The 23073-nt window shown below is 50.4% G+C and overlaps 1 protein-coding gene across 3 annotated transcripts in view; it reads right to left on the reverse strand.

Annotated features, from left to right (window-relative positions):
* Positions 1-3134: 3134 nt before the first annotated feature.
* Positions 3135-23073, reverse strand: part of arhgap46a (Rho GTPase activating protein 46a) — a 30150-nt gene continuing 10211 nt past the window's right edge. For 2 of the 3 annotated variants that reach the window (XM_056437427.1, XM_056437424.1), the window contains exons 2-10: positions 22004-22516; positions 11931-13407; positions 9546-10209; positions 9291-9374; positions 7300-7373; positions 6822-7021; positions 6169-6260; positions 5672-5841; positions 3135-4702 (exon numbers count right to left, since the gene is read on the reverse strand). In XM_056437427.1, coding sequence (XP_056293402.1) covers positions 4508-4702; positions 5672-5841; positions 6169-6260; positions 6822-7021; positions 7300-7373; positions 9291-9374; positions 9546-10209; positions 11931-13407; positions 22004-22516 — 3469 coding nt within the window. In that variant the 3' untranslated portion in view covers positions 3135-4507. The remainder of the gene's footprint in view (positions 4703-5671; positions 5842-6168; positions 6261-6821; positions 7022-7299; positions 7374-9290; positions 9375-9545; positions 10210-11930; positions 13408-22003; positions 22517-23073) is intronic. The other variant, XM_056437426.1, reaches the window with a different exon arrangement.

The following is a 23073-nucleotide window of genomic DNA, read 5'->3' on the forward strand; positions in this document are numbered from 1 at the left end:
ATTTTACACATAAATGCAAAGTTCTGAGTGGAGTGACAGTTATATTAATCAAATGGAGACAATCATCATTATAACTTGATGCTCTTGTAATGCATTTGGATTACAAAAGGTCAGAGAAGGCTCTGAGCAAGTCGCAATGCAGGTCCTCACCTAAATATATCCGTGTGTATAGCGCCACCTGTCGTCCACCCAAAGCAAATATTGATTATTTACAGGAGTGGAAGGTGGCCAAGCTGAACCCAATGCACTCGAGGGTGAGGCTAGTCTCTCTCTCTCTCTCTCTCTCTCTCTCTCTCTCTCTCTCTCTCTCTCTCTCTCTCTCTCTCTCTCTCTCTCTCTCTCTCTCTGTGTGTATATTTACATATATTTAAATATACAATATGCTATATTGTGTGTATATATATACACCAGGAGTGTACACATATATATACACAATAATGTATATATATATGTGTTGAGTATATATGTGTACATAATATACTGGGAGTGTACACACACATATATATATATATATGTGTCACATATATGTATACATATATAAATATGTTTATATATATATTACAGGAGTGTACACATATATATATATATTGTACACATATGTATGTATATATATTATATACATATACATATATATATATTTATATATATGTACATCACATATATAGACAAATAATCCAGTTCAAGACACTTCTCATCACATCCAAAGCCCTTCCCAACCCTCAACCCCTCCATACCTTTATACCTTTCTGACCTCCTGCACCAACTCCACCATGACACTATACATTTAATAAAACTCTTACACCTGTAACTAAAGTACTGTGGTGAAACCTTTGCTGCATATAAACACAATAATGAAAGTAAAGCCGATGTATGTATAGTCCACAAAAATGTTCCTTCCCTGTCAAGGTTATTGTTGCTTTAACAGGCCACAGTCTGAGGCCACAGCTCCTCTTTCTCTGTTGCCATGGCCACAGATCACGCCTATCACAGGCTTTTCTCACCAGGTGCCTGACAGGTACACGATTGTGAGAGAGTCGCACGATGATGCAAGTGGCGGTTTAGCAGTGAAGCGCGCAAGAGGACAAACAGCCGAGCGTGATGCTGTGTGACAGGATGGGGCGTGCACCTGTTTGCCAACCCGTTCACCTGTCACAGATGCAAAGTCATACAACTTTCAGAACTCTGAACAAATAGACCCTTGAAACGCTTAAAGCTGACATGAGGCCTTTAGCTGTAAACAAAATTAAAGAAATAAGACCAATGGATCCTTGTTTTCTGAGTCTGATGGTGCCACACGATGGTTCTCATCCTCGTTTCACTGACGTTCCCCCTGTGAAATATTTGTTCAATAATTTTTGCTTGAAAAAAAGATGTAATACACATTGTGCCATCAGTGTCATTTAATATAGAATATTTAAAATTCTGTTTATTGACTTACACTTATATTTGATTGAATATTTATTATATACTGTAAGTATTTTTAAAGGATTTTTTTATGGATGCTAATTTATTTATTTTAATCTCACATACCCCCATGTGAGACCCACTGGTGTAAAACATAGTAAGACCAGTGTGTCTTTCCACATGTCTGAGAGAAATGCATGTAACTGCCTCTACTTTCATATTTCTCCATTAAAAAAAAAAAATGCAATCCTCATCATTTACCCACTAATATTGATGAAGTGGGCCTGTTTACAGAGGCATTGAGGGCGTAATCTATAGATTTCCCCCATGCATGTTATACATAATGTGTGAAATGTTAAGATCCTATAATATCCAAATGAAGGAAAACCTGCAATGTTATTTTGTGTATTTACCCACTTGTACAAATAAAGCCCACATTTTGTTTAAACACCTGATATTAATGAACCTCAATGCTCTGAGGGTATTTAAGTATATATCTATATTAAAGGACCCATATTATGCCCATTTTTCCACAAGTTGATATGGTTCCTTGGGGTCTTAATGAAATGTTTGTAACATATTTTGGTCAAAATACCACAAGAATCATTTCAAACAGCACCCTTTTTACCCTGTCAAAAACACCTCCCCACAGATGTACCTGTTTTGAGTGCCTGTTCCTTTAAATGCTAATGAGCCAGCTCCTCCCCCTCCCCCCTCCTCCACGAGATGCGCTCGCCTAGCTGCTGCCTGCCTCCTGCAGATGAAGATAGCGTCGTGCAACCATATCGTTTTGAATCAGAGTCAGACCCTGAACAAGAAGAGGCTCCCGAACAAGTTCGAGAAGTTAGGGCTCAACAGGACGTTTCTGAATGTCACTTCTACATTTTTGTTTGTTTGTACATTGACTAAGGTCTCACGTTAGCGGTTTTGAGAGCATAGTGGTGCTAGAGATTCGAGTACGTGAATAGTTTGTGCATGTATGAGTATGTAGCAAATACAGTGTGTTTATGTAAGTTACTGTTTGTGAAAGTGTTTGTGGAAATGCAAGTAACGGGAACGCCATAAAGATATAAATGCTACATGAGTAAAGTTCCATCTGTAAACTAAAGTGTTATCTGACAACAGTAAGTGACCAAGCAGGGGCGGGGGTCACGTTTTTACCTCCATTAATTAGCGTTTAAAACTTGTTTACTTATTAAATCGTTGTATTTGATGACATGAATTATTTGATGACTCATGTCTGTAATATGAACACAACTTTCAAATAAACTTTACCTGCAAAGTTGTGGTGGGGGGCGGTCCAAGGCCATGTAGCCAGACTCCCTACATGGGCGTGCTTCAAAATCTACGTAGATGTTGGTGGTGATCCCATTGGACGCACTCTAACATATCGTTTCTGACAGAGGAACCACAACAAGCCGCGTGAGTTGTTTTTTTCCAGCGTTTTTGTGTTGGGAGACATGCCAGATACGCAAATTAACAAACAAGCACTAAAAAAGTGGAATTTTCATAATATGTCCCCTTTAAGTCCTGACGCTCTCACTGCTGCAGCTGCTCAGGAGAACATTTTATTCTTCAATTAATGCATGAATAGTAAATTTCTTTAGCTTGAATACAGATGTTTGATACATATTTCCATTAATTAAAAAGAAGCGAATGTAAATGTTCCCTAGTGACAGCTTTTTAAGAAACGACGGTCTCGTGCAAACAAATAAACAAGGCATCCAAACTACAATTGAACAAACCTTTATTTATGGACAGTCATTCCATATTATAACAAGGAGGTATGCAAACACATATACACACACACGTTGAGTGGTTTGAATCCGTCCTCCGTTCAAAAGGCAGGCGGTTACAGCAGAGAAATGAACAGTTAATGACAAAAATAATGGTTTATCTTTTTTATTGCTCTTTGCAGCGACGTTTAAATTCACCCTTACGCTGGATCATTAGAACACACCAGAGGAGCGTTAATGCTATTTACACAGATAATGTATTTACATATAGGCAAAGCCTGAGGGGTTAATCTACATTCTCATAGTGCTCCACAGTTGAACAATACTCCATTCTTAGTATCGGGGTTCATGGTAGATTAAGTACATTTTCATGTACGGTTATCACGTCCAACACCCGTTTTATTAGAAGACCTGAGCCAAAAAAACCCCACAAAAAACATACAGACCACAAACAAAAGAGAACACAAATCCAATTATAAGATGTTTCAGTTGGATTACCAACCTCCCCCCTCCATCGCATAGACAAACTCTAATTACAACGCTCTCGTCTGGCTTCAGTGTTTGAGAGTTGTCAAAATCAAAAGCACTTCCGAGATTATCTTCTTCGGAAAATGGCGGCCGTGCGTTTACCAAAGAGCTCTCTGCGCATCCTCCTCCGAGCTCGGAGTGGGAGCTGGCGGAGCGTGTGCCTCGGGAAATGAATGAACGAACTCCTCGAGACGGCGCGGGCTTATTGATAAGACGCCCGTACAAGCATTCCTTTACTCTTTTAAAAATATTTTGTCAATCTTTCTGTACACGCTAAAGGAAGTCTTTGTCTTTCTTACACGCTTACACACACACACACACACACACACACACACACACACACACACACACACACACACACACACACACACACACACACACACACACACACACACACACACACACACACACACACACACACACACACACACACACACACACATGAAATCAGAACGTCAACCCTGCGGTCTTTAGGCGTCGAGTGAATTACGATTACTTCTGAAATACCCTTAAGACTCTCGCTGGTCACGGCCCGGTTCTCCCGTAGAACTGCTCCGCTGCCCACGTTAGTTTTCTCATGCGGCGCTCCATCAAAGCGAGACACTTTGAAGCCGCCACTGTTGATTTTAGCATCAAAGGGAATGCGGTTTTTGTGTGTCTGTCTGTGAGAACCAAGGGGTCCAAAGTCCGAGCCGTTGCTCGCGTTGCGACATCGGACCCCGGAGAGCTTCCAGTGTGGCCTGAACCCAAAACAGTGTTTGCGCACGATTGTAAATGTGTAACCCGGAGATGCCGATTCAGCACCTGGGTGTGAGGGGTGGGGGTCGGGGGTGGGGGGTCTACACCACCCCTTCAATGAAACCCGTCTCCAGGTGAACAATCAGCATTCGCAGGAAGGACATCTCCTTGCGCGTGTTCTCGAAGATGACCCGCGGGTCGTCGGACTGGCAGCGGAGGCAGTTGGGCGCCATCACCATGGCCAGGTTGTTCACGTCCATCTTGGTCACGGCCACGTTGGACGGCTGAGCGAACACCTGGGGAGAATCAGGGCGGAGGGAGGGGGACAGCAATGAGTGTACAGGCCGACCTTTGACCTCCAGCTGGATCAGTTAGTCAGTTTGAGCTCAAATATATTGCTTTTAAAAAAAAAAATCTGTTTAAAAGCTTGAGTGGAGTAGGTTTAATACTTCTGTGGGAGTAAAACATTCACAAGGTAAAAGATTGAAGTTCACAACAAGATAACCATGACCTGGAAGTCTGATTCCACACTCGTATCGACAGATGGTCTGTGGAGGTGAACAGTTGGATTCCTCTTGAAAAGATTAAATATCGTCTCAGAAAGAAATACAAGTTAATTTTGAATATCTGGGAGCCTTATTTGGAATACATGGGTACAACTCTAACGGTACCATAGGACTGGAACTATTTGGAGCTCTGAATTATGCACTGTGCATCTCTGTGCTGTGTCGTCATCCTATGCATCAACTTTTTTTTTCTCTTTTGGTGGGGGAATTATCCATTTACTTTATTTATTTAATTCTATTATTAATATTATATTATTAATTAATTTAATTTCATCTACCTGTGTATTTTTATTTTCCACTTTTTTCCAACCTGTAAGTTTCTGTCGTGTTTAATGCAGTGTGCTCTGTTCTCTTGCATTGTGAAAACATTTGGGAAATAAAACATTACAAAAAACACGACGCAAAACAGGAATCGCGTGAGAACAGCCGAAGAGTGACAATGTGGAACAACAACAAAGTAACTGTGGAAATAAAGTGCGTCCTTGTTTAATGTGAAGCTCGAAGGAAGAAAGGAGCCGGTTGTTGTCGAAAAGATGTAAAAAAAGACGAAAACTAAAATCATTTGATCTCAAGCTTGATTAAATTCCAGTTGACTTGATTTTTCTCCTGAAGATGGAAACACAAGAAAAATGTGCAAACTGTGGAATATGGACAAATCATGGGCGTGTTCCGAAGAGTCTCTGTTGACGTGTTGCGTACCTGCAGGAAGTGGATGAAGTAGCAGAGCACCAGCCTGTTGAGCTCCGGCAGAGACTGGACTACAGTGATGGCCGCCACCGGGTCGTCGCAGTTGCTGACGCACTGCAGGTAGAAGTTCAACGGGATGAGCGGCTCCTCCAGCTCTCGGTACCACAGCTTCATGAGGGAGGCTGACGAGACAAACGGTTGATCTCAGTCCGCAGATTGTTAAAGACGGCCATATTGCTCCCAGGGGATTTCTTATTTGTGAGCCAATTGAAATATAGTAGTTTGTTTATTTTTGTATTTGCTGCCTTTTAATCTCTATTACGAATCAAATTCTCAATTTGCTGTATTTTAGCATTTTGCTAAATGCAGCAAACAGATAGAACCGAGTACACAGTATTGTGATATTCAACAAATTAATGGCACATGGCTTATTTTCCTCATATCGTGCTGCCATAACACACACACACACACACACACACACACACCAAAAAATATACACCCTTCCTCACCAGGAACGTTGGGATCGGAGAGATTCTCTGGGATCCTCCACTGGTCGACTTGGAGCTTCAGAGCATTCACTTCATCGATGTCTCCAGGCACTCTGAAAATGAAGAAAAAAACAACACAAAAAAACAGTTACACTCGGTGGCCACAAGAGGGACCTCGACTTCTACCATCACAGATTCTTCATGCCCTGTGGCCAAATTCGTTACTCATGCACACCCAACTGGCTTCAAATGTGGCTGAAAGTAGCCGGCTCTTTGTTTGCGGGACTTCTTTAGAACCGAACGGAAAACGGGAGAAAGGGGAACGCTGTTCTGAAACAACAAGATGGCAGCTCTGTCGAAAAAGCCCTTCACAAACACACAGGGCCTTGTAACTCCCACGTGTTCATAAGCCGAAGCAGCAACATAAACACACATTATGAAGCATCAAATTAAACGCCGCTGGTCTCAGGCGCACGGCGTGTTTGTTCTGCTGTGTGTACTGTACACACACACTCTGGAATACAGGAATACAGGAGGACCACACACACGCACGTTTGTTGACGCACACATTAAAAAAAGCACACACGCGGCACATAAAGATCCCCGTCTAATTTTCCGAGACTCCGCCTCCCATTACTCATCGCTCAAGTCGAGGCGCGCAGGTCGCCGCTTACCTGAAGATGCCCTCCGTCTGAGCCCCGCCCAGAGCCAGCACGTACTGGGAGAGCTGGACCTGCACCCAGGGCAGCTTCCTGTCGGGGAAGAGCTCGCTCTGCCGCTCCATCACCTCCTCCAGAGAGCTGCCGAACAGGGAGGGCGTGACGATGGCCCGCCGGCTGTGGTCGATCTCCTCCAAGGTGGGCTTGCGGAGGCCCTGGAGGGGCGAGAGGCAGAAGGAAAGGAGAGAGATTTACTACCCGGTGTGTGTGTGTCATGAGGAGCTACGACACTAATCATGGCTGTGTGTGTGTGTGTGTGTGTGTGTGTGCACCTGCGCTCCTATGACTGGGTGTGTGTTTACGTCTCTAGCCTGTAATTACGCGTCTCGGTCGGTGGGACCTCGGGTGACTCAGTGATGCGTCCTATATATTTTCTTATCACGTGGGAAAGGTTCATGTTTTTTTTAAACGCCCCTTTCTTTTTAATCCGTACCTTTTTGCCGCCGGTGATCGCCACCTTCTGCAGCTTCCGATAGCAGAACTTGGCGTACGTGCTGATGGGCAGACCTGCGGGTGGACGGAGGAGGAGGAGGAGTCAAACAACAGTCGCACTACGCTCACTTTTAGGTCCTAAAGACGCAACATCTGTAAGCATCAGGCGTTACTCAACACACTCGCACAATAATACATGTTTCTAATTCTTTCCCACACACATGAGAACCAGTGTTTTCTGTTCCCACAGATGCCACCCAGCGTATGAGAGGCCGGAGGAGTGTAACCGGAGAGGCGTGTTGACGCCGTGACTCTGGCCTGTGGGGGTTGGCGCTGAAGTGTCGGGCCGAGGGGAAGATTTACTGCTGCCGCCGAACAAAAGCGTCGGAGACGGGATCCGGTCCGCACGGCCGACGATCAGGTGATTCATCAGCGGTCAAAGAAACGAAGACGATGAGAAAGACTAATCCCGCCCCCTCCTGTCTGCTGCCTGGCCTTTGTAGACCTGCGGGGTCCGGATCGATTTCGGAAGAGGAACAACGTTGTTGGGTCGTCCCCCGTGAGACCCGATCTCTCCTTTAACAGTTAGAGATGCTGTACACCTCGGGGACTGTCGAGTCATTGTGTGCACACATTACTATATGTCATTGCTGTGGTTCCGAGACTCTCCGTTGCATCAGCGACCTGAACCAAAACCACAGAGGAGTTCTTCACATTTTTCCACAGCCATGTTTCCCTACGGTCACCGGGTGACTCCCGCTCACGACGGCTGCTAATCTGACCAAGTCGGACGTTAATTATGTCTAAATTATACCGCGATCGTGGCAAAAATGGCTTATTCCCCCCCCCCCCCACCACCACAGGCTTTACGCCCACTCGCAGAAATGCAAGAGAAAAGAAGAAAAAAAGACGGGTTGAAACACTACCGGTGGTCTATATTTACATCAGGATTTGATGGCATGAAAACAACAGCCAAAGCCCAGGAGTAATAGGGGCTCATTAGGAGCTTGAGTGTACTGCACCAGGCCCGACAACAACACGACACCCGTCTACACATGTGCCCGGCAACAGAAAACCCACAGAGCCATTAAAGGACGTCGACGAGACAACTTCAGGGTCGTCCTGGAGAACTGTTTACGACACGAGTCCTGGCTGGAGCCGCTCACTTGCTTTCCTGGGCCCAGAGCCCAAAAGAAGTCCTTTCCCCCCAAAGCAAATACCTGGTCTGTCCTGAAAAGAGGCCTCCACGTCACACACACGTGACTCCTCCACCTCCTCTGGTCAGACACAGAGGCCCAGCTCCTCAATCCATCGCGCAAACAGCAGCGTCTCTTGCTGGCTTTCATCAAGACCCTCTCCTTTAAAAGAAGACCTCGTGAATGAGTAACGCTCCGCAGACTCACTCCGCCTTACGACCTCTTAGTCAGTTGTGCGTCTGAGTCACCGAAAGTTCAATGTGTGAGGGCCGCCGCCGCTGCGGTGTCTGCTGTGTGCGGTGATTGGGCTCCTCTGTGGGCGACGGCGTCACCAGAGCGGGGCCCGTGTGGGCTGCTGATGAGGGCCGATGAGTAGGTATTCCTTTAAATGGCGGTGTGACAAGCGAGAGGCCACCGACGTGACTCACAGTGTGGTCCATTGTGCGCGCGCCGAACAACGTTCTGAAATTCTCATCCTACATATTTCTTTTGATTCCCCCCCCCCCAGCTCAACTGTTAAACCCATTCATCGCGTCCGCACGTACATCGGCGAGTACTCGTCTGACAAACTGCACCGCGTCAGGTTTTTCCATCCCACGCGAGAGCGATACGTTACGACTCGCGATGGCCCGCGAGGCCTCGACTCCAGACGGCTTTTGAAGACAAGCGTAAAAACATATTTGGGAGCTCCTCCCCCGCCGACTTTGTGCTCTGTGAAACCGATGCGCTTGTAAAAAAGAAAAGAAAAGAAACGTGTGTTCTCAATGTGAGCCGAGTGCATTAACAAGCGATTTACCTTCGTCCTCATCGGTGCTCTGTTTCCTCTTCTTTCTGGACTTCTTCAGCTTCAGCTCCTGCTGCTCCAAGATGAACTGAGTCACTGCGAGACGGAAGACGATCAACAATCAGACTCGTCAAAAACGATGCTGTGCTTCAAAAGTACAATTCAGAAGCAAAATGAAAAGGGGGGGGGGGGGGCACAAAACGAATCTCTCTGGCGTGCATAAACAACGACACGGGGGGAGGTGCAGAAGAAAGAAAGTGGACCCACCCTGTTGCTCAGTCTGAGACTCACATTTCTTGTCGCTGGCGGGCTCCGTGTGTCTCTGGATGTAGCCCTCCAGGTAGCAGCGGAACTTGGGCGAGGGGGCGAAGAACGCCAGGCTGACCGCCATCAGCTCCCAGCCGGACGCCAGGCTCCTCAGCGCGGCGTTGCCCGTGGTCTGCCTCACCAGCTGCACGTACAGCTCGTCCCGCAGCCCCGGCATGTCCCAGCACTTGGTGATGATGAGCAGGCCGCAGTGCCGGCGGTCCAGGCGCGACGGCCGGTCCAGCATGTAGGCCTGCACCAGCTTGAACATCTCGCAGGCCTCCTTGCGGACGGCGCGGTTGCTGGTGACGAGCATGGGCTTCTTGATGGAGCCGCGGCTCCACGACAGCATGTTGGCGATGGAGACGCGCCGGCGGAACAGGCCCTGCGTGTGCATGTTGAGGTGCTTGCTGGCCCAGTCCTCCATGCCCACGGCGCTGGGGGGCGGGGGCTGCCGCAGGGTGGCGTAGGAGAGCTGGTAGGAGGATCCCCTCGCTCGGCCTCCGGCGCCGTCCTCCCCGCCGTCGTGGCTGACGGGCCGGTGAGGGCCCAGGGACGCGGTCCGCCCGTCCGCCATGCCTTTCTTCCTGCTCTCCAACTGAGCCTGCAGTTCAAGGGTGCCCTCCTGCAGAGAGAGAGGGGGGGGGGGGAGAAGAGGTGGACATGAGATAGAGAAGAAGAGGAGACGGAGCGGGGGAAGAGATTAATTTCCTGATGCCAGAACCGGAAAAGAAATCTCCCCGAATCCTCGTAAAATTCTGGCCTCGGGACCAGGTGACCAGATGGTGGCTTCGGTCTTTACCCCCCGGCCCCCTTCAGGCCCACCCTGCCCTGCAAAACCCAACGCTAAGCTCTCCACCTCCCCGTGACCCCTCATGGTGGAGTGTACGTCCGTCAGGAGCACCTCAAACTTCCTTAATGGGGAAAGCCAGCAAGCAGCCAGGAACAACACCAAACTGGAGCCAGAATTCAAGCTAAAATGTACAAATGGGACATAAAACTCTCTGACATGTCTTTTTTTTTTGACGAGACCCTGATGTAATATCACGGGCGCCAGACAAGCTGGACTTTACATTTTGGTTTTCGGGATGAAATGGAGCAGATGTGAGGTTCGGGCTCTGGCAGAGAATCCTACAAACGGGATTGTTTTTTGTTTTCTTTATAAAAAACAAAAAATGGGCGACAGAGGTCAACTCCAGAAGATCAAATGCAACAAAGCACATGTTTAAACCATGGCACAGGAATGTAAACTTCTATTTTTGGTAAATTACACTGTTTAACGGATAGCTTCCAGATGCACAGTACGGTGCATCTGGAACCGTAAAAACATGAATTATTCATGTTTATTTTGGGAAGGGGACAGTTTCAGTTCATCCTCTGAATGAGCCGGTTCATACGGGTCTTTCAGGACAGAATGTTCAAATATGGAAATATAAAGCTGCTCATACATTGCTTGTGTATGTGTGTGTGTGTGTGTGTGTGTGTGTGTGTGTGTGTGATGTACCAGCAGGTCTGAAGAACATTCCAGGAACGACTTAGGGGGCCTGCTCAGTGCTCCTTTGGGCTGTGTTCGAACATGCTTAAGCTATCGTGGTACCGATACGCCTCGGTACCAGCCGGCCGCCGCCTCCTCATAGTCTCCCCGCCAAGCCGGGGCCATATGGGCCACAGTGGCACTCCTTCCTGACCCAGGGAAGCCATGTCCTGAATCTCTCGGGCCCCAGATGCCCAGAGCACAGAGCTGGCACGCGAGGACACGGGACCTGCGGTGCGAGGCAGATGGACGGCGGTAACAGGATGACAGGCGATGCCACGGTGGCCGTTATCGTCCTGAGGGGCATTCAGGGACTCGAGATTGGAACAGAAAAGGCGACGCTAACAAAATGCCCACTGAGACAGATTAGCCTTCCAGTGGAACCAAACACTATGATTTGTTGTTATAGTTGCAGAGGTGTGTCTAAAAACGCCATCCTGTAATATGGGGCGTAATGCTGGTACAAGAGGGGATTTTTAAGTCGCAGCTCTTATTGCTACTTATATAACCGTTCTTCCATCTTTGATCATGCGGCCCCTTTTTGTGAGGACCCTTGGCATCAAGAGAAGCCACCACCATGGCCTCCCTCCGTGTGTCCCTCTTTGTGTTTCAGACAAAATATAACTAACTCTGTTGTGTCGTCTGATCTGCCCCTGTAGCCAAAAAGAGTGATTTATAATTAGTCCCACACTGACAAATTATTCTGCTTCCCAGCTCTCCGAGGACCAGACGCAAGACCAAAAGCAGCAGCTCAATATTCCCATCATGCTTTTTTTCGGGGGTCAAAGGAAGCACACACACACACACGTTACCTGGGAGGGCGGCCCGGGGGTCTCTGGCGAGGACAGGCTGGCCTGGCTGTTCACACTCAGCTCCAAGGTGTCCACCTTCTCGTAGGTCCTTTTCTGCCTCCCGGGTATCTCCAGCGGCGGCAGCGCCGGGTGGCCGGCCCGACCCAGTGACCGGGGAGTCGCGGCGAGCTCCTCCCGCGACGCGCAACTGCTCGCCGAACCCCCTCCCCCGTACCACCGGAGCGAGTCGGCGGGGGAGCACGTCTGCGGCACGACCGCCGTCGCCCCCACCTCCGGATCCAGCCCGGCTCGCACCTCCCTCATGGTGTTGGAGCGACTCACCACCTCCCTCATCTCGGCCATGAGCCTCTCGTTGAGGGCGCACAGCTCCCCGCTGCTGCCCACCGACCCCGGGCGGCCGCCCGCGCCGCCGGCTCCCATCCTCCTCCTGCTCTTTCTCCTCAGACTGGGAGAGGGGCCGGTGGAGTAACCAGAGTCCTGATAGTTTGCTGTGGCCAGGGGGGTGGAGGAGGCGGGGAAGTCTTGCTCTGCCTGGCTGCTCTGCCTGCTGTGTCGGGCCTCCATGGCGCGCTGGACGGTGGCCTCGAGGACCCGCCAGCTCTGCTTCTTGTCCAGTGTGCTTGGGCCAGGGGTCCCTGGCTCTCTGTCCCTCGACGGGCCTCGAGCCTGGGGCAAAGAGTGGGCCTGGGGCTGGGCGTGTGTTTGGGTCGGGGCAGGATCCTGCCTGGAGGCGGGGGAAGGGGACCGCGTGGGTACGGGAGAGCCGGGCAGCAGCCCCTGCTTGGGGTCCACGTTGATCATGTGCTTGATGCACTCCAGACCAGCTGGGCTGTAGTCAGAGGCGGAGGGGTTCGTCCTGTGTCTGGACCCTGAATGAGAAGAACCGGGGTGCTGGAGCTGTCTGGGTTTCTGGAGGCTGTGGGTCGGCGTCAGGCGAGACGGAGGCGGTCCGTTGGACAGGTGCGCCCCCTCTATCTCCATGTCGGTCGGGGGCTCGTCGTATATGGGACACGCCGACACCGGCTCGTCGTAGATTGGGGTCGTGCGGCCGTACTGGGGAGAGACGGGGCGCGGGGTGCTGGTCTGTGATCGGTGAAGGAGGGGACTGGGATGGCTGCCGTCGGGCGTCACCAAACAGAAGCTGCCATTGCTGGCTTTTCTCAGGTGATGGGCCTGACGCGCGTCAGGGGTCATTTTGCCAGAAGGGGCCATTTTATATCCCTGGGGCTTGCTGCCGGACGGGTGCAGGGTGAAGGTGTTGGCTTTGCTGTGTGCACTGTGCTGGAGGTGTTGCTGCGGCTGCTGTTGCGGCTGCTGTTGCGGCTGCTGTTGCGGCTGCTGTTGCGGCTGCTGTTGCGGCTGCGGCTGCTGTGGCGGCGGCAAGGCGGGAAGGGGCTGGCTACGGCTCATGCTGTTCACTTTCACCAACATGGCTGCCTTAGAGCCAGGCGCAGGCTGCCATCTTTGAGAGGCGTCCCTAAAAAGAGAGAAGAAACGAAAACACAACCAGAATGAGATTTTGCATCAGAGCAAACAAAGTTTATACAAGAGTCAAAACAAACAACCAAAAGTCAACAGACAGGGCCATAAAAGGACTATTATCATATCCAATCATGCACAGCCAGGAAGTTCTTTGCTATATTTCATCCTTTTGAGAGAAAAAACCCTCTAAAGCTGACGGATGAGAGAAATCAGCAGCAATCCACAAATTCCTCTCCAAACATTTCGCCGACCTCAAAAAGACTGAACTCCATTTTTAGTCTGGCAGTCGTAATGTCCTCGTCAAACCCTATAGACAATAACTCCAGTGTGTGTTGTGCAGACCCGAGTGCTGAAAAATGCGACTGAACAGGGGACAACTCGCAGAGACTCAGCCACGCTCCCGACATGTGGGCCTCGGGTCTGGAGAATACACACAGCGTAATGAAATGATTGCCGGTAGCCAAGCGGCGGTGGTTCCATCACACGGCATGAAAACCAACCACCTGAATCAACATGTGGACGGTCGGCCAGCGGGCCACATGAAGAGGGGTTGAGGTTCTGGGAGGAGTCGGAATGGCAGGAGTTCACATCTGAGAATATCTGCACTCGGGGTCCAAAGGTTAAGTCTTCTCTTTTTGGCTAACCGGGCGAACTTCAAACCCAACGGCCCGCCGCTAACCCCAGCAACAGAAGACAATCCGGTCACGCTGCACTCGGCCGTCCCCCTCGTGATCTCGCCCACTGCAATCGGGACCTTTCGTACCTCGACTGGTCGACAACTTGCCCTTTTGAAACCGGCGAGCGTCCAAAGTGGGCATTATTACACGGTCGGCTCAGCAGACTTCCTCTCCTCATCAAAAGGTCAGACAGGTAAGTCTCTGGAGGGTTTTGACGGCGTTGCAACTCGCCGTACCTCCGACCTCTTCTCAGCATTCGGCGGGGGTAATTAATTCGATCAAAGCGGATCGGCTTCTGCCCTTTTTGAAGCCGAACACAACCACGGGTCAGAGGAGAGTTGCTGTTCAAAGGCTTCCCTTTTTCCAAGAAGAGCGCTACGACTAAGTGGAGCTCCTCCTCCTCCTCCAACAATTCCCCCGAGCCAACGGTAAACGTCTCCGTCTCCCCCTCAATCGAGTGAGTCACACCACCTCAGCGGTTTGAATGTAAACACCCCCCCCCCCGTCTTTGAACGTCCCTGCGGATTCGCCCTCCCCGGCAGGGCCTATAAACAACTGGACGTCGGCCACCTGGCACAGCGCCAGGACGGCCCGCTCCACACGCGGCGCCGTCGGGCCCCCACCTCACCGAGGCCAATCAAGGAAGTTTACCGTCTAAATAACACAGGCAGACACGTGTGAAGACGAGAAGCGTCCGACAGCCGCGGGATTCACCCCCCAAACCACCACCGCCTGGTGGTTACGAGCGAGTGTGAGACGACACGGGGCGGAGGAGGAGGAGGGGGGGTGATATAGGCGACAGCTGTAAACATGAGAAGCCACTGTTTGTTCTCTTTGAAGCGGTGTATGTGTTCTCACTCCGGCCCCGTCGAGGAGGCGATGCAAACGCTCCGAAAATCCTTCACACCTCCGCAGCTGACCGCTCGGCGCCGGTTCGCCGCGAAACGCCGAGGCCCGTCTCGCGATGGGACGGCCAGAAGAACACGGCGGCCCTCACACGCGAAACCACAATAATCAAATTCCCCCCTCGGTTATCCACAAACGGATCAACGTGCGTTCACGCGTCACATGGGGTCTCTGGATGCGTGACGGCGGACAGTAAAAAATAATAACAATAAAAAAAACACGAATCTGTGTTCTGTGTTCTCGGTGGGTGGGTGCCGTGCTTTACGAGGGCCGACCCCGAGATACCGGCGACCGCTGCTTCCTGCCGACGGCGGTCCTCTGGAGGGTCGTAGAGAGGGCTTCCCCCATGTGGAACACAAACAGGACATACCCCATGCGACGCTCACACACTGCTCGCAGAGCGGAAGTGCGGGTTAACTCTTAATTACAGGGAGCTTATATACACGGCTTTACGGCAAGTTTCTCATCCTATGTGGGAAATTATATTTCCTTGGACCCCTGTGGGTGCTTAGATGCGCCATCTTCACAACGCCATTCCTTCCTGTCCGTAGAGACGAAACGACACTAAACGGCATCTTGTGATGAATGCAGTAGAAACATCGAACATCCCGTTCTTGAGGGACTGGAGCTGAACGCATTCAGAGGCCTGTGAGGAAGTGCAGCTCTCGGTGTTGGCGGAGGGATTTTGTTTGGCTTTGTTTGGCTTTGTTTGCCTACCATTGTCCCACCGAGGATCAGCAAAAGGTCTCGCGTGTTCACCCCCTCCATCACTGGCACATTGAGCCGGCTGCCAGCAGGGAGCGATCGCTAAAGGGGGCCGGGAGCCAACTCCAACGGGAAGGCATGGCAGTATCTTCCATCTCTTATCAACAGCCTCTAATCCCATCACACAGCTAGAACATATCAGGTCAAGCAAATAAACTACAATCCCAAACCTGAAGGGGGACAAAGACAACTACAATAGTCAGAAACTGCAACGGGGGAGACTATTAGTGGGGTTGGGGGAGGTCAACAGAGCTAGGGAGACGAGAGAGGAGGGTGTGGGCATGTGTAAATGAGAAGGGGTGGGGGATTAGTCGTGGGAGAGTGCAGCGAGGGAATGAGCGGGAAGGCTGGCATTCCTCAGGGCTCATTCAGGGGCCTCTGTGGCAGCGTGGGGAGCGTCGCACAATGCACGGCCGGAGCCATCGTCACGGAGACGCCTCTGTAAACAACAGCAATGGGAGGGGGGGAGATGATAGGGCAGCGGCTGAACCAGAAAGAGCCATCTTCAACCTGCAGTCACACGAGGGAAAACAGGCTGTTACGCAACACTGAACAGGCCTGGACTTTACGAGCGCCGCGATGAAAAGAAAGAGTTGTTTCGACAGGGCGTGCCCGTCGTCGTCTGCGCTGCCTGCGAGCAGCCGGCCTGCCTCACGTTGACTCTTAGCCGAAGGTGGGGATTATGGACAGCAATTCATCATCCCAGAGGTTAAGAGAGACATTATAATTATTGCTATTGGAATGTAAATCCCCATCAGATTTGTCCAAATCGCTCGCTGTTTGCGAGGAGATAAACTCCATTACAACCACTTTTCATGCACACCTCATTAGACACACAAAGCACGTGTGCACACACACACACACCGCCTTCGTTCAGAGCCTGGAGCGAGCATGCGAGAGCTTTAGGAAGACAGAGAACTACATGCGCGATAAAATGGAGTTCAGGGGCCCTTTGGAAACCAGCGGGGTCATCTGATCGGCCTCTGGGGCAGCAAATCAACTCAGCAGTCAGCAAATCTCAATTAGTCTCAGCAGCTCTGGTGGCTCACGTCCACAAACAGGTCCAGGATACCTCGGTCACCGTTCTGAATGTCGCTGTGGTCGTCTCCATAACCAACTAAATATACGACGGGGACCTTGCCGTCAGCAGATGTTCTGTCTCTCCTTACGCTGCTGCCTGGAATAACTATCGTTGGAAAAGTCATCAGCTGAGTCACGTCGGCTGAGAGAGGGCTATGGATTTGGAAGCTATTAGATATACCCTGTGGGAATAGAGGGGTCTGAAAAACAGGGGTTATTATTAACACTCGCTGGACAGGAAGAGGAAGTGGGGGTCGCGCAGGCCAAGCTTCTGCTGCACAAACACCTCAGAGCACGAGCCAATGGGCTCGCTGCGATCTGCGGAGGGGAAGGAAACTGAAAAGACAAAGAGGACTCGCCGAGGACAACTTCGCCGGCACGCCGAGACAATTTCTCTTCTCGCTTTTGAACAAATTGGTCATCAGAGGATCACGCGAGACGAATGAAATGACATGTTGGGCCCCCCTAGATCCCGTCAGGCCCCTCCAGAGAGCCAGCTGTCCCGCAACAGCTGAACTGATGCACCTCCCTCCTCCGAGCCAAGATGTCTACCAGTTGTGCAGAGGACAGCCACGAGGAGCCTTTTTCAAGGGACAGGATGAGGGCAAACCCAATTGGATACCACAGAGACCCCGCCTCTGGAATTTGAAAGTGCATCTGAAGCTCTTCTTGTGGAGGGGCAGGCAGATCCCATTAAAAGGCACACACTATGACGGATGATTAAAACTGGACCGCACGTACAATACCTGTTCCACCCAGTCTCAAGTCATAGGATCAGACGCACGAGAGCAGAGAAACCACGGTGCGGTAGTGAACAATAACCGTCGTTACTGTTGGAAATGGACGCGAGTGGAAACCCTGGAAGGAGCACTCTGAAAAAAAATACCATGTCCGCCGCATGCTGCGAGTCAGCTGATGCAGTTCACGTGCGGTGCCACTGGGTTTTTTTTTTCATGAAAACACTGGAGGTATTCTGCCTCGCCACAGCACCAGACGGAGAAGTCGACTACAAAAGCAGCATTTCAAAGATTGCTGAAAATAAGAAGGGAAAAAAAGGCTTTAGATAACCCGCTCGTGAAATTGTGGCTTTGTGATCTAGTGCTCGAGGACAACCATAAACTTGAAGCCTTCACACACAAAAAAAAGGGGGGGGGGGGGGGGGGGGGGAGGAGAAACAGCGCATAGAAATAAAAGGGCATCGCCACTGTTAACGAGACCAGAGCGCGTCGGCACATGACAGGATCGCCACGTTTTTTTCCGCGAAAGGAGAAATAAATATAGGCAGACTTTAAAACGCCATCTGGAAATGGCTGAAAACGAGCTCACCACACCAGGGGCGCACAGATGAAACATGTCTTCACAGTGTGCGTAAAGACTTTTGTGGCAGGAGATGAAAAAAAGCACGAGCGCTCGGAGTAAACACGCAGACAACGTGACTCATTAACAACTTTTTTTAAAGCGTTATCCCCCCCATAAGACGCCGCGTTGTTTCCTCAGCGATCCCCCTGGAGATGACATGACTCGCAGCCAGGCTCAAAGCACGACGAGGGGAAGTTTCTTTTGTTTGGGCTTTTATTTTGAAATATACTTTCGCTTTTACATGAATATTTTTATTTAAAAACTATATGTTGTATTAAACTTCCTCAAAAGAGAAATTTCAATGAAATGTTTTTAGTTCTTTTGGGTCCTTCAGTTTCCTCAGACAGACTAAAATTAGACCAACATTCCTTTTACTAAACACCAGTGAAAAGTCAGCCATCTCCTCATTAATGTGGAGAAGCGGAAGAATTTTGCTATGAGCTCATGAAACAACCCAGACAGAGGTTTAACTATTTCTGAATGTTTTTTAAAGCAATACTAAGCCGGGCAACAATCAGGAAAAGTGAGTTTTTCAGTGTCCAATGTCAGCTCAGATTGAATGCCGGGTGCACCACTGTATCATTACGGGGGGGGGGGGGAATGAGCGGGAACAGAGGGAAGTCATTTGGTGTTCTTCTCCATTCACTTGCTGCTTAGAGAAAGCTCTCCTCTGACCCCGGGGGACAACCGGTTTTAAGTGAGAACCCTTTGTTCCCTTTCGTGGTCCGTAATACGCCCCCAGGCCGGCCCGTAAGACAAGAGAGCGCCGTGACCCCGAAGTGAACCGCCGCGGGTCACCCCCGGGTTGTCTCGCTCCACGGCGGCGTCGCGTGTCCTCGGCAGGCTTTTTAACATCCACTCGGGGCTCGGCGGGTCTCCTGCAGCTGGAGAGCTCCGTGGAGAGGAGCCCACACACCGCGAGGACAGGCACACCGTCTGCGGTGAAACCCCATACAGATGTTGGTTGATGATAACACACAAGCGCATATAAAAAAAAGAAAAAAGGTGGGTGAAATTCAATACAGATGTCCAAACGCTATTTGATCTGCAACACCTACATCATGGAAAGAGAGTTTGCTTCGGTTCCCTGTGGCCACAACCACACGGGGCTGACATGTTTACCCCTGGAGGACACGGTTCTTCCCCAATGAGCTCCACAGGCTCAAAGTACCCAGAGGTTCCCAGGACAAGGCTAAGACTTGGCCAATGAGTAACAGGTTTGGCACTCAAGGCCTCTAAAAGTGGGCTTCTGTATTAAGCAGGGTTCTTACACATGTTGACCAATGGATTTCCAAGACTTTTCCAGGACTTTAACCCTCCTGTTACCTTTAGGGTCAATTTGACCCCATTCAATGTTTAATGTCGGGGTTCTTTGAGTTCAATTTGACCCCATTCAATGTTTAATGTCGGTGTTCTTTCGGGTAAATTTGACCCCAGGCAGTTTTTCACTGTGTCAAACATATAAGAAATATCAACTTTTTTATATATTTAAAGGGCTATTTAGGTCGTCAACAAACAAACATAAAGTACCTCACACTTAAACTTGGGAAGCAATATTAATTCTAATAATTTTCTGGAGGTTTTAATTGCTGGGGTCAAATTTACCCCGAGGGTAAAATATGTTAGTAAATGTAAAAGTAACAGGAGGGTTAAACCAAATGTCTACGACCAAACTGAAATCTCGGTATAAACATGAACAATTTAGAACATGTTGCGTATTGAGAGCGTACGCCGGCTTACATTTGGAGCGTCTTTCTTTAAAAAACATTAATTATTTTAAACTCGGCGTAAATGAACATGTGATAACACATTTCCATGACTTTTCCAAAACTTTTATGATTTACGTTTTTTCCAGGACTTTTCCAGGCCTGGAAATGACCATTTTAAAATTCCATGACTTTTCCAGGTTTTCCATGACCGTACGAACCCCGATTAAGGAACATGGCCAAATGGAGGAGAAAAAAAAACAGATATTGGCTTCACAAAGACAGGGAGAGACGGACGGCGACAGGAAGGGGCAACCGACCAACCAGTGTGCAGAATAACACGCAAGGGCGTGTTGTGTGGAAACTCTTCTATCGGCAATGAACCGATTTATTAATAGCCCGAAACAAAAGGAAACTGCCGTTGGAAGAACTGGGATTGTGCCCATCTCCACAGAGAACACCATTGTTGTTCAAAGGTCATAACTCAATTACATTTAATCCCTGCTGAAATTTCACAGATAAAAAAACAAACCCTAGAAGAATAAAATAAGAAGAACATGTAGCGACACGTCCGAGGCGTTGGAGAACATGTGACGACATGTTCGACAGGGCCGAGACGTTCGAGAACATGTGACGACGTGTCTGACGGAGCGAGTAATGAAACGCCCCGTTGCTCGATGAAACAAACAACAAGTTATGACCGGCAAAAAGAAAAGAGGATGTTCTCATGGAGGCCCTCAACTCTCCCATGTATTGGGTGGGACAGAACATTTAGCTCACCGCAAACCAGCGCAACCCTTCCAACTCTTCATTTGAACTTTCTCCCTTGCCCTTACCCCTTCGTCCTTGTTATTATCGATGGAGTCGGGCCACCGGCTGCAGACAAGCATGTTTGTTTTCACCCATTTTGAGCCGTCAACATGCCGCCATCTTTGCGCATTTTGTGGCGGTTTCTAATTACCTGCCAAGAGACGTGGGAAGGTGAGCATGTGGACGGCCATCTGGCCAAGTAAGGGTACCGAGCCTCTGTGCGCTGAAGACCCCTCAGCCTTCCTCTGAGGAACACAGCTCGCCATTGTTATAAAAAGGGGGGAGACGGAGAAGATTCTGGCAGTGGTTGAGTCACTGGGGCAAAGTGGGACCCTGACACACACACACACACACACAGTTCCCCCTCCATCTAAATCGTAATCCCAAAGGCTCGGAGGGTCACGGAGAGGTACGAGAAGAGCCAGGAGGGAACCGGAGAGCCACAGTCACCGTGAGAGACCCTCTGAAAAGAAGAAAAAAAAGGCCCAGCAGGGTTCGTCTTGTTTATACGCAGCTGGAATGCAGCGGTTCTGCTCGCCATTAACCACAAACGACACTCTCTCACACGCCTCTAGTGCATGCGCATTTAAAGCTCGCACCCATAAGAGGCGTTCTAGTCTTTAACGGCCCGGGGAGATTTGTTTTAGGAAAATTGAATGAGCGTCGGGGCGGCGCGGGCCAGGGTTGGTTGGTTGGTTGGTTGGCGGCGGCGTGCGCACAGGAGGACACCGAGACGGCCTCGGTGGCCTCGGTGGCTCCGTGCCAGGGGAAACAGACGTGGCATGTCTGGAATCTGAGGGACGAGGCGGCGGTTTGAACGAGGCCACAACGCCGAGCACATGGTGGGGGTCTCTGAATGACTTTCTGTTCAGGGGCCGCTCCGCACCAGTAATCCTAGTGTGAGGATGGAGGATTGTGGGGGGGGAGAGAGAGTAATGTTGTGAACTGACCCCATTTGGTAACAATTTGCTGAAATGGCTGAGCACGGTTCACAGGCGATGCTCTGGAAACACGGGACATATGGAATGTCAGATAAGAGAGAATGAAAATGAAATAAAATGAAAGAGAGAGGAAAAAGAGTTTGAATGCGCCCCGCGTGGTTCACAAGTCAAAACAATCCTGCGAGTTCTCACAGCGGAGGCATTTGAAAGTGATTACGCCTCACTGTGCCGCATGCCGCGATGACTATCACGTTTCCTGACTCTTTCTCCTGGTAATTTGATCCATTAAGCACAATTTCCTCCCCAGACTCGCCATCGAGGCGACTGGAGGTTTTGGTCACGCTCACCTCGGCTGGTCTTTGCCGCCCTCGGCGCCGCTTTCGGTGCTGCTCCCGTCTCCCTGCGACCTGCTGTCCGCCGCGGGGTCCAGCTCGGGGTCGGCGGCGGCCTCCTCGTCGGCCTCCGGAGCTCCGGGGCCGTCTCCATCCCGCTCGGGCACGGGCGTGACGCGCCCCTGGCTGCCGGCGCTCCCGACGCTCCCCGTGGTGCCGTGGCGCGGCCCGTCCGCGCCGCCGCCGCCCCCCGCGGCTCGCTTCGCCTCGCTGCACCGTCTCATGGCCTGGAGCTGGGAGAGGGGCACGATGTCGGCTCCCTGGGGCCGGTGCCAGACCGTGCGCCGCCCGGTCGAGTTGTAGTAGTAGAAGCGGCCGCTCTGGGGGTCGAAGAGCTCCCACCACTGGTTGCCGTCTGCCTGGCGGACCGGAACGTCCAGCGGGGGGTCCCAGCCGCACTCGCCGGTGGTCAAGTTCACGTACATGCGCTCGCGGGAGCGCGGCTCCAGGATCTCCACCCAATCAGCGCTGAACGAGAAAGAAACGAGGCAAACGGTATTAACGGATTATCCACCAACGGCATATTATGTTGCAATAGAGGTCACGCCTCGGTGTTTATGAAACACCTCGACACGCAGTAAACAACTCGCACTGCGAGGCCCAACGATATGGTGTCCATATATGCCCATATGGAGAGAGTGCCAATGTGTGTGTCCTACATGCATCCATCTGTGTGTGTTAGTGCGTGTGTGTGTGTGTGTTAGCAATGATGTCATCTGTTTGGTAGGCAAACAAAGCAGCAGGGGTGTGCGTTTCCTGAGTAAGGGAACAGGTGGACACTCCGAGGGAGACGACGGGGCGTGGAGCGAGCGAGGGCCCAAAAGGGAACCATACGCTCCGAGTGCCACTAATGCAAAAGACCAAAGAGCTTAACTGTAATCGCCAAGCGTGGCGACGACCAGCTCAGCACAATACACACCGGCAAAAAGAGAGAGAGATAGCGGCGACGGTGGCAGGGAAAGTACACATGCAGAGAGGAGGGAGGCCCAATGTACGTGCAATTACAAAGAGATTTAAAAGAAACT

Source organism: Pseudoliparis swirei, chromosome 18 (genome assembly GCF_029220125.1).
Source record: "Pseudoliparis swirei isolate HS2019 ecotype Mariana Trench chromosome 18, NWPU_hadal_v1, whole genome shotgun sequence".
Classification (NCBI taxonomy): Eukaryota; Metazoa; Chordata; class Actinopteri; order Perciformes; family Liparidae; genus Pseudoliparis; species Pseudoliparis swirei.